The sequence below is a fragment of the Apis florea genome, unplaced genomic scaffold (genome assembly GCF_048593485.1).
Source record: "Apis florea isolate Af1SG1 unplaced genomic scaffold, ASM4859348v1 contig_2897_pilon, whole genome shotgun sequence".
Classification (NCBI taxonomy): domain Eukaryota; kingdom Metazoa; phylum Arthropoda; class Insecta; order Hymenoptera; family Apidae; genus Apis; species Apis florea.
Window position 1 is genome coordinate 1,225,322 of NW_028256665.1, and position 12,277 is coordinate 1,237,598.

The 12,277-nt window shown below is 44.4% G+C and overlaps 1 protein-coding gene across 6 annotated transcripts in view; it reads right to left on the reverse strand.

Moving 5' to 3' along the window:
- The window catches only part of LOC100869960 (agrin), a 314,930-nt gene that overhangs the window by 196,900 nt on the left and 105,753 nt on the right, over positions 1 to 12,277 (reverse strand). For all 6 annotated transcript variants that reach the window (XM_086907395.1, XM_086907394.1, XM_012491686.3 and 3 more), the window contains exon 2: positions 11,521 to 11,556. In XM_086907395.1, the coding sequence (XP_086763521.1) occupies positions 11,521 to 11,556 (36 nt within the window). The remainder of the gene's footprint in view (positions 1 to 11,520; positions 11,557 to 12,277) is intronic.

The following is a 12,277-nucleotide window of genomic DNA, read 5'->3' on the forward strand; positions in this document are numbered from 1 at the left end:
CGCCTCTTTTTCGATCAATGGACTGTTGTCAATGGCGAAGGATGTGAAAGCGATTTATCCGTTGGATCGAGAAAATGATTCGTCGAGTGGTTGGGTGGGCAAACGACGTTTCGATGACGAATAAATATATGTATTTTTTAATTAGGTTAGTAATTGGTAGAACGTGCGCGATTCGGCTGAACTCGACGGTTCCATAAATTAGGAGTAAAGTCGGAATTAAAGCGGAATACGCATAAATGTAGCGAACAAATACTTATTGTTCGCAATGGGAGTATAATTCGTATCGCGGATATAACTCGATATTACGAGAGTTTAATGAAACGTGAAATAATTAAATCCCGAATGTAATTTTGTCTAATTATTAACAAAATTACAAGTCAAAAGTTTTAAAATCCCATTACACGATATATACGAACGACTCTCGTTGCGGAATCGCGTGATTATTCGACGACATTTTTCGAAAAGAAAAAAAAAAAGGAAAAGAAAAAGAAAAAAAAGATGCGAGAAAGCACGCGCTATTTTCTCTTCTCTTTTTTCTTTTTCAATTCGATACTATATAGGTCGGTCACGATCGAATCGACGAGTCGGCGGATAGCCGAGAATTATTGGAAAGCTCGGCCAAAGTCGGTCGCAATTCCCTTTATTAATCATACCGCAAAAACTCGTTACTTCGTACACGTTGAATTCGTGTCGTAACCTTTTACTTAGGACTTCGCCTCGAATATTTATTCCTCGCGACAAGTCCTCGTCGAACGAGAAGGAAAAAATCGCCCTCGATCGAAGAATGGAGAAAAGTTACGATACGAGACGAAAACACCGAGATGAGAAGCGGGAAAGAGAGGGTGAAAAAAAGGGGAAGGAAAATCGAAGATTTGAAGGGAGAAAACAAAGAGGAATCTGAAAAAGGTTGGGGAAAAAGGGGAGGGAAAAAATGGAGAGAGGATTTCGGCTGCATAGGCTGAAATACTAGCCAGAAAACCGAACGGTCTTCATAAATCGTGCGCGTAAATCAGTCTTTATGGAGTTCTCCCCTGGGCGGTGCAAGCTATTCGGGCCGTGCACGTGTGTACGTACACGTACGGTGGCGTCGCGACGCTGGCGAACCACCACCGTTTCACACCTGTGCACGAGCCTCGCGACGAGTCTCGTAAGCTCGGAATGGCTCGTCGTCCTCCCCCGCTGGATGGTTTAGGGCTCGAGTTAATCGAGAGAGCCAAGTAATATCGTTAAAAGTTAACGCAATGATACACCTCTCTCCCTCCCTCCTCCTTTCCCCCTCCCCCTCCCTCCGCATCTTGTTACTTTCTCCCTTTATTTTCCTCCTTCGACGCTAATAGCTGTTTGCTAAACTCTAACGCGGAGCGTACACCTCTTGGGCTTGTTTTTCCCCGGCAAATTCCCTCGTAGTAGTTGTTTGGAATTGAGAAAACTTGCGATTTATGGATCCCTGAATTTTAGATACGGATTTCCGTTTCCGTATTGTTCGCGCGGGATATTTGCATAAACGCGAAACGCGATTTTTGGATACGATTTTCGCGCAAACAATCGCATTGCATCCGCGTTGTACTTCCGCTGTTTGGAAAAGTTTTTTCAGCCACCGTTTTTGTTACCGTTTTGAATAATGCGACTCGAAATTGCTCGAATCGGTGCGATTTTACGGATTATAATATTACGGATCTTTTAAATTCTTTCGAAAACTTATCCGGGAATAAATTTCCCGAAACGAAAAGGATAACGAGAAAGAGGGATAGAATCGAATCGATGCGTTCCGAGTTGGAATTAAATTAAATGGAGATTACGAAATATTATAAAAATTCATCGTGTAACACGAGATAAGATAGAATGAAAAATTGCGATCGTTTAAAAATGGCCGATTTTAATATACGATATAACGGTTATTCGTTATATAAATAAAAACGATTTTGGCGTAGGATAACGTTCGCTTGACGTGCGATTTTATTTAGAAAAGAGAAGAGGGGAGGGAGGAAAAAATAGGAAACGGTCAAAGGAGATACAATGTTATCCAACGCGTTTTAATCGGGATCGTACATCATTTCGGGCGATAAATATTTCTCTCAACGGTGAATCTCGAAAAGCGGAGATATCGGTCACGGATATCGCGGTGTGATTTATCATCGATTAAACCGACGTAATGCGCCATTGTTACTGAAACGTGCAGTCAGATAGATACATATATGAGGTTATAGCGGGATGAGCGAGAGATCCTGGTATTGAGTAGCAATCAGCCGTGCAACTACAACTCGGGTATGGCGAAGGGCGTGCCAAAATGAGCCAAAATAATACGTGTATTATGTATTCCAATCCAGAAATTCGATTTCTCGTTTCCCTTCTTTACGTGGACGTTCCTCCAAAGGCCCACGTCGTAATTCTTGCCCCACAACCGAGAAGAAACGAGTTGGAACAATCTCGAAACGTGATCTTCGCACGTAAAAACCCGCGTCCAACCACCGATTTATCAACTTTTCGATAACAGATTCAATCTTCATTTACTTTTCCAACCGCTTCTATCTCGTCTATCGCGACTTAATCCATTCTCCGCCCTACCTTTTCTCTTCCTTTTTCTCTTCTTCTTTAATAATTCATACCCCCTGCCTTTCTTCGTCTCGTTCGCCACAAATCTGTTGAGCGCCAAGAATACTCTCTCTCTCTCTCTCTCTCTCTCTCTCTCTCTCTCTCTCTCTCTCGTCCCTACAAGCGCACACACACACACACACACACTAGCTCTCTCTCCTCAAAGAGCGACCACCCTTCCTCCGGATTCGGTTTTAAAAGTCGTCGAGATTTACTCTCTCCCGTTCCCGTGAAAAGGAACGTCGTGAAGGGAACGAAAAAAAAAAAAAAGAAAAAGAAGAGAGGTAACTACCCTACCCTTTCACCTGTGTGCAAGTGATACGAATAAGCGCGTCAGATTCTGCGTACGTGCGCAGCAGCAACGATACGAATCGAGTCCGTAAATCTCGACCGTCTCCCTCGAGGACCATGTCTCAGTCAGTCAGCTCGCCCCATTGCCATTGGAGTCAAAGGGTTTCGTTTAAGGGCGCGCTGCAACAGATTCTCGCTGCTCTGGAAACCCGATTCGTTGTTCTTGTTATCAATTTCGAGAAATCGGCGAATGGAAAGTTTCGCCGAAACAGAGAACGAAACAGAGAAGGAGGCGATTCGATTTTTATACACGCGCAAGGATTCCATATCGCGGCGAGTCGATCGCTGGATAAATTGCGGATGGGTGAAACGGCCGCTCGATATCGCGCGTTGGAGAGCGGCGGCGTTGATATAAACAAGAGGAACGATGGTTCCGACCGATGCTGCATCCGTTCGATTTCATCGTGAACGAGAGCCTGGCGATCTTGCGGCGATAAATAAGGGCGAGGTATTAAAAGGACGATACGAGAAATAATAGAATATACGCGTCAAGCACCAGATCGCTCGATTCGGGCCAATATTTAAAAACGGTTCCGTGTAAAACAGTTGGTTCGATACGGTTTAGTTAGCTCGATACGCTGGTATCCCCATTCCCATTCCTCCCTCTTTTCTCTCTTCCTTTTTGCATTCTTTCTCTGCATTGTACCGAGTTGTCCAATTCCATTTTTCTCGAAACCAGTCGAAACGAAATCTATCTTTTCGCTAGTGGAGTAAAAATAGAATAAAAGAGAGAGAGAGAGAGAGAGAGAGAGAGAGAGAGAGAGAGAGAGAAAGAGAGAGAGAGAAGGTTGGAACAAAGAGATAAAGGGAGCGGAGAGGGGGGGGGGAGAAAAATAATAAAAGCGGAATTTGGAGAGGAGAAAAGGGAGGGCGAGGAAGGGATGAATCTCGATAAACGACAGGCCACGAGAGCCGACGCAGTTGATTAATTCATACCGGCCATTTTCGGTGACTGCCTGTTTCGCGGATACAGACGCTTTTGTCTCTATTTTTTTTTCTTTTTTTCTTTTTTTTTTTTTTTTTTTACTCCACGTCCCGAGCGGCGTGCTGGAATTTTTGCACCGCTTGATATCGAATCCATTGGCCGGTGGATACGGGGCCATCGATTATCGTGTTTCCAACCAACGAAAGGGATCGTTTCTTCTTCCGTGGCCATCTGCGCCAATGCAACCCAGAAACCGTATTACGCCCAGACTAATTCCATCCCCCTTTTCTCGATTCTCTGTCATTTCAGGTACTACCTCTGCACCGGTGGATCTTATTTTTCGTATTTTCTTTCCTTCCTTCCTTCCTTCCTTCCTTCTTTTTTTTTAATAAAAAAGTATTCGAAAAGATGATCGAAAAAAGATGAGATCGATCCGATTCGTGAACAATGAATAATTAAATAGGAAGAAAGAATAATTGACACGAAACCAGTTTCCGTCGAACGCGTTAAAATTTCACGAGATCTTTCCGCGACGCTTTTAATCCCACCCAAATATTTGAATTCAATTTTAACTATATAATCGGGACTCGTTGTGTAACTATAACAACGAATTGATATCTATTGAATTAGCCTCGAGTAACGACTCACGACTGCCGAAACCTTTCCAACCGCGGATTTAATGGCGGCGCGAAAACCGACCATCCTTTTTTCATCGTGATTGTCCAACTCTCTCGAATGAATTAATAATAATAATAATAATAATAACAACGGAATACGTGACACGATCGACGGATAAACCTCTGCTTAATAACCGGTAAAACGCTTCCGTTAATTAATCTCCCCTCGCTTGTTAATCGTCGTACGATCTCTTTACTATTATACGAACGTGAAATACCGCGCCAATTCCAATTTCGTTAGATCTCTCGTAAAAAATTTTAAATTGATTGAAAAATTGTTGCGAATGATCTCGAGAACGTTTGCACGTGTTCATCGAATATCAATCCATTTTTCGTAGATATAGTGTGTATAAAGTATAGTAGATTACGATTCCATTCGTATATTAATTGTCCTATTATAATAACGATCTAACGGAGATACGGAACGGAACGAATTCGATCGAGACATTTCGTGCAATTATTGTATGCAAATTTGTCACACAATAGACGAATTATGCATATTCATGAAATCGAGGAAAAGCTCGTTCTTTTTTTTTTTTTTTTTTTTCATACTCGAAACATCTCGGCGAAGAATCGCGGGGGCTTGAGAAAACACGAGATTTTCCCCATTTCGTTAAGCAATCTTTTCTCATCCATTTCTAATTTAACGTCTCGACAAAGTCTCGCCGCGCTCCGCTATTTCAAATTCCTCGGGGAGGAAGAGAGAGAGAGAGAGAGAGAGGAAAGCCTTCTCTCTCTCTCTCCTCTCTCTCTCTCCCTCGTCTTTTCCTCGGCCGCCCCGATTAATTCCCCATTCCTCCCTTCCCGTGTCAATTTTAACCAGACGAGTAAAATGGAAACGAGAGAGGGGAAAAAAGAGGAAGAAAGAAAGAGAAGGGGGCGGTTTCGGTTTCTCAAAGAAACGGGCGATAAGCGAGCCGTCGTCTCTTCGCAACAACAAGCGTCGAGTTTGCTTTTCATTATAACTTATGCATGAGATTAACTTGGCCCGCCGATTATTTGCGGAAAACGGGTTTAAATAATACGGTAAATTGGCTGTTGTTAATATGGACGGACTAATTTTAATCCTATCCCTTCTCCCTCCTACATAATACCACCGACTACACACCGCGCGCATCGACTTTTCCCTCCTCCTCATTCAACACGGGCAAACGCACCGGTGTTGCTGACCGGTTTTGTAAAATATAATATATAAAGCGTTATCGGTCGTTGTTATGCAGCGCATTACGCGGTTACCGGTGCAACGACGGGATACATCGAATGTGCACAGGATTGCCGGCCTAACGGCCAGATATTTCACCCAGTCAATTTACCGTGGCAAATTAATCGGTGCGGTGCGCGAGGAGGGGGAGAAAAAAGAAAAAGAGAAGTAACCGAGTAGTAATCGTCCGTGCTGTAAACGGCGAAGCTTTTCGCGCTCGAAACTTGTTGTATATTCTTTCCATCCGAAGAGAAGATCGATTCACCTGTTCGATCCTCCCTTGCGAGATGACGATTCGAGAGAAGGAAGGAGGAGCGAAAATGTTATCGTGTTAACGAAATAATCTGTGTTCCACGTTCCACGGTGTGGGAAGAGGCGGATTCCCGCGCATTCTTTCGCCCTTTGAGGCGCCGTCGCCTTTTGTCGACGTGCATCTCGACGGAAGGAAGTGGACAGGAACGAGTAGGATATAAGCGAGGGAAACGAGGGGGTGGTGGGTTGAAGAAAAGGGAGACGCGAAAAACGGGAGAGCGGAGCGAGCGAAAGGATGGGAAAGAAGAGATTGCGAGTTTGGCTTCGTCCCACGGAAAGCAATTTCTTAACGTAACCTTATCTTTGGCCGCGCGGTATGGGTTGTACGCCACGTATACAGCTTTGTGCAGAGGCGCGTAGTATGCGGCGGGGCACAAAGCGCAACTCACGTGGCGAGAGACAAGAAATATCGGAACCGCGAGAAGGAAAATAGCAAAGGATTCTCCTCGTCGATTCTCCACGCGCCCTTCAACCTTTCTTCTTTCTCCTTCTTCCTTCTCGCCATCTCGGACTAAATCTCAGACGCGTTGTCGCGCTCCTCCCTTCCATCGAATGAAACGTGTGTCCCCTTGTATTCTTTCTTTCTTTCTTTCCCTTTCATCGCGATTTTTAAAACTGGGATTTAAATTTTCTAACTTTCATTTCGGTTTAATTACAATCGAAAGAACGTGTCATTTTCACGCGTTCGTTGGACGATTCCTAATATTTTTCCACGGTAAAAACACGAGGAGCGAATCAACAAACCCCTCCCTGGTACACCTCTCGCTCTCGAGTTCACCCTTTGTTCCGGGGAAAGTGGAGGTGTTGGGTGAAATTTCGTGGCTGATATTAGCGAGCGGCTCGATAACGCCGGCCAGTGTAAGGTGGTTTCCAAGAGGGGGGAGTCAGAAAAACCCGTAAAAAGCGAGCCTCCCCCCTCTGCACACCCTCCTCCATTTATATCGCGTGAACCGACGATTCTCCCCTCTTCGCTCTTTCCTTCTCCACCAACGGTTGTGGCGCCACGCTTTTTTCCACGCGCGTAATTTATCGGCCGGACTCTTCCTTTTTTCCCCCAACCGCTGCGTACCTTTGCCCCTCCCTCCCTCTTCACTCGACTCGGCTTACTCGCATTCACACCACCGACGGGGCGTGTAAGCGGCGGGGTGGGGTGCAGGGAGGGTGCAGCGATTTATAGTAACTGCACCCGCTGTCGTAGAATATTTTTGGCGGAATTTCTACTCTCTCTCTCTCTCTCTCTCTCTCTCTCTCTCTCTCTCTACTCTTTTTCGTCCAATCGATCCAGTATGGAACCGCGGTTCATTCATCCAAACGAGGAAATCCCTTTTTTTCGGCCATAAATGGAACTTTTCCCTAAGGTTCGAAACGAATCTTTGGATATTGGATCGCAATATAGAAAGTTTTATCGATTATACGATTTTACGATCAGAAGATTCTAAGATCGAGATTGGTGCAAAGAAAGAGAAGAAGTTTCGTATAACTCGTTTCCTTTGAATTGACAACGAGCTACGAGTCGATTCTTGGGTACATCACTTGGCCTCCTCGTTCAAAATTTAACGATCGATAGCTCGGTCATCTTGCCCTCTCCTTCGACCTCTTCGAAATTTCGATAATCTCAAAAATGCGTCGTCGAATTGAGAATCATCAAGAGATTCGGGAAATACGATACCTCGAACAGGATCGAAAGCGTCACGAAGAATACGAGGAGAATTATAATTTTGCTCGCTTTTCTGAATTGGCTCGTAGCTGGAACCCGTTCGAGGGAATTGAATACGTGGATGATCTCGAGTGTAATCGCGAAACTCGAATACTCGAAACGAGAATGCACGCGATTCGTGCGACGGTAATGCGATTGATGCGTGTCGTGTCGCGATGCACCCTCGAGGGATAACGAATTGGCGTATCGGTGTCCGTTGGTGGCGTGCATCGTTTCATTCTCCCCAAAAACTGGGAAGAAGAGCGAGTTTAAGTTAAACGATTGAAATCGAGCGGGGATGTTTACGATTTTTCGAAAGAAAATCGGGTGATTTGGGGAAGTTTGACAAGCGAGTTGATCAAATGGAAATTGATTCTTCTTCGGAAATATCGGAAATGAATATTTCGCGAATAGAAAATCGAAGGGTAATATTTTGAAGTTTGAAAAAACTATATATATACTGCGGATGAAAAGGGAAACGATAAACCTTTTAATTAAGCCGAGTGGTTGGAAACATTTTTCGATACATGGCGTGCACGTGGAAAGTTAAGGGAGGAAATCGAAAGTTCACGAGTGTCTGGCCGCCCGTGTTGCTCGCATAATTACTCGACTGCCTCGTACTTTCTCATTAGACGCAAATATTAGCTCGAAAATTACGAGGTGGACGAGAAACGTCAAATCCATTAAGCTCGAATAATACAAGTACCAAAGACGAGAAAGGAAAGAATGCAAATTCTGTGGAAGAGACGAGCGATACGGAAGAACAAGAAGAAGAATTCGACCTACTTAACGAATAAAAACATCCCGGTTGAAATCTCGGTAAATCTTCGCCGATTCGATCTTCTTTCCAGAACGGAGACAGGGAAAAAATACTCCATAAAAACTTTTTCAAAGTATAACGCTACTTCGCCAACCATCCCCCCCCTCCAAACTCTTAATCCCTTGCTTCCTATTCGGCATATTTTTTCCCCCAAGAATTCCTTTGTTCAATCAAGTTTCGAGAGTTCCGGAATACCGATACCGTGAATGCATTTGCAAAACGCCGCTGTAACTCGTAACCGAGTTAGCTGGAAAATGGTTTCTTATATATATATACACACACACACACACATACATATATATAATATGTGAATAAAGTCGGAGAGGTGAATATTGTTTCAAGAGGAAGGGCGGTAAAGGAGAAGAGGTAGGGTATCTCGTTAGCGTGCTGTATTATTTATTCGAATTATGCGGAAACCCTCCTCATCCTTCCCGCGAAGGAGGGGGGTGAAGGGCGGTTGGAGATGAGGGGCCGATAAAAATTACATTCGCCGGAAAAGCGAATTCGTAAATGGAATAAATTTGCCGATGCCTTGTAAGGATATACGAAATAGCCGGATAGGATATTCCTCAGCCTTTTCCAACCCAACGAAAACTCGCGGACGCGAAGCTTCTTAGAAACGTTTGTACGATTCCGAATGCAAATACTCGAGGCACTCGAGAGCGGTTGGATGGCGAGTGTTGGCTCGACGAAACGGGGGGAGGAGGAGGGAAAGAGCGCGGTTCGCACACGCCATCGTTACGCGCACACTTTTCTATTCAAATAGTGCATTTGACGGGGGATGGAAAATGGAGCAGGAAAGGGAAGAAGAAACGTATTCATAACAAATCAATATCGCGATAATCTTCGAGAAGAAACGAATCGAATATTAACGCGAGCCACGTTTCAGTTCCAACTCGGCTAATAATCGGAGGGGGGGGGACTGCGACGAATTTGACAGAGAGTCGGAATCAGTTCCCAATTATTCGAACGCTGATTTACGCGGAATTCAAAACTAATTGGCCGGGAGCCGGCGGTTGTCATCGAAACATCTAACGTTTGCCCCAAGTAACAACCATCCCAAGTATCCGGAATATTCCCAATTTCCCGCCTAACCATATTCAATATCCGGATGTTGAAACTTGGGGGGAGGGGATATCCGCGGTGCGCATTGCCGAAACGATCGTTCCAACTATTCGAATAATAGTGTAACCGTCCTTTGCAACTCGTCCTTCGGTTCTCCAAAACCTCCAAAACTTCCCCTAATAATTGATAATAATCGACGTTTCGCCAAACTTGCGAATTTCACCCACTCCTCCCCGCGATAAGGTAAATTTCTACTTACGCTCGTTGTGTAAACGCTCCTTATTTCCAGCCCGAATTATGCAACGTCACCCGACGGAAAAGAGGAATCGGGTGATTTATGAGCCGGGTGATCGCGGGTTCGATCTTGGTAATTGCCAATTATCGCGTGTACACGGGATAGGCGACAAAGAGAAGTTTTCGAACGGGGAGAGTTCTCTTTTTAAAAGTTGTTTCCTTGAAGTTCAGCAATTAAGGAAAACTCGGGATAACGATCGAGAAAAATTTTAATCTCGCGAGAGGATAAAATGAGTCGGGCCTGCAATTCTTCTCGCGAAAATATCGGAATATGTATCGAGATTTTTACAGTTTATTCCAAACTGTAAATTTTGTCGTTTTACCACGAGTGAATTAATTCATCGTGGAGGGGAGCGGGGAGGGGGGGGAGGGAATTACGGCAAAAAAAAGAAAAGTTTCCTTTCCAATTTCTCTATTCTAAGTTAAATTTAAAAAAATTTCGATTAATCCGAACAATGAATCGGAAATGGGGGAGGGGAGGGGGGTGGATCCGCACGATGGCCGCAAAATGCAAATATTTCGAACGAAAATTCGCATAGAGAAATACGGCGATAATATATACGTGCGAATACAGGATGTAACAATAGAGGGATTGCGTGAGGGGGAGGGTTGGGGAAAAAGGGCGCCTCGCATAACGCGTTTGACAGGATGATTTGTAACGGCGTTTCATAAAAGTGTGTACCTTTTCACCACTTCGAGAGATAATGATCGAGTAAGAACGATGAATACACCCTGCTGTGCGAGTAAAAAAAAAAAAAAAAAAAACCTCTCGAACGAATTATTTATCTATCTCGATTATTTAGACGAGCCGTCGTCGAAAACGATACCCGTCTCCCTCGTGAAACATTCAAACGGATAAGCGGGACGATATAATTATCGTTGGAAAGTTCATCGTGAAAAAAAAAGGGTCGAAATTTTATTTCGAACGAACGTCCATTCCGATGGAAAATAGAGCGCGATCCACGCAACGACGCGATAATTTCGCGTATTCATGTCCGACCATCGGTCGGGCTCGACTACTGAAAAATTGCCAGCCTCGCGATAGGCGGGCGAGGATAGTCGCGCGGAATATAATCGCGATCGCGTCGAGAAAAATAAGTTGGAAGAACACGAGAGCGTTCGTTTAACTCGAAGGGAGATCGTTGCCGCGATGGTTGGCGTGATCGTTGCTCGGAATTCGAAACGGTGTCATCTCGAAATTCACCGTTTGTTGTTGGCCGCGATCCCGACGTAATTGAGTCGTGAGCTCGGCTCAAAGACGAACGAGTTATCCCCCTTCTGTCCGTCAACCCTCCGCCGCTTCAAAATATCGCGTGCCAGCTAATTTAAATCGTGCTGTGGAAACCTGTTATAAACGCGATTGCTACGATTTTTCTTTTATTTTTCTTTTTTTTTTTTTTTTTCTACGAAGCGTTTGAATATGCATATTCGTTCCACCGTTGCTGGTAATTTCCTGCGACGCGAAAGGCGAAAAATCTAGGCATACATTTCGTAAAGAAGCGTCATCGATGACGATTTATCGATCAAAATCGTGCGAAAACGATTTTCGTTTGAAAGAAAAGGAACCTCGAGCGAGAAACAACTTACCCTCGATAGTGGGCCGCTGCGGTTTGTAGGACATGTCTGAAACGAGAAAACGATTAATTATTATTAGATTGATCGTGAACTTTTTAATACAAACATTCGATTAAATTCCTCGAGAGAGGGGGGAGAGAAAAAAATCTTCGAACTCGGGAAGCTGTCAAAGAGGATCGCATATGCGAGCAAGGGCTTGCTCCCCTTAATTGCGTGCGTAACGAATGCACGTGTTGACAAAATCAAAGTGCCCTCCCCCGAGGATCCCGCTGGCAAACTTTCCCCGACTTTGTCGCGGCCTCAGACAACCGTAATTAACGTTTCAGAGCTGGGATCAGCTCGATCCAAGCTTCCCCCCTCCCGAACAACGAAATTCAAGGAAGGAAGGAAGACTGTCGCGTGGATCGAGGGCAAAGCAGATAGACGGGGCAATTTCGAGGAGCAAATAACAGGGAAATTCAGGGTGGCCGAGTCGCGTCCTCCTCGGAGCCGAGCTTCGTTCTCCGAGTTTCACAGTCGAACTTTTAATTATCCTTTCCCGCTCCTTTCCTTTAATGAAGACACGAAGCGAGACGAGTATACCACGCATGGTATACGTTTCAAATAATTGCGAAATCGTTGCGAATCTATACATCGCTCCATCCAAGAACAAAGATATTTTTGCGTTTAGAAATTGCGCACCGTTCCAAAAAAAAAAAAAAAAAATATTCTTTCAAAGAATGGAAAGATATTTACGTATACACATATTTTTCAAGAGGTCACAACACGA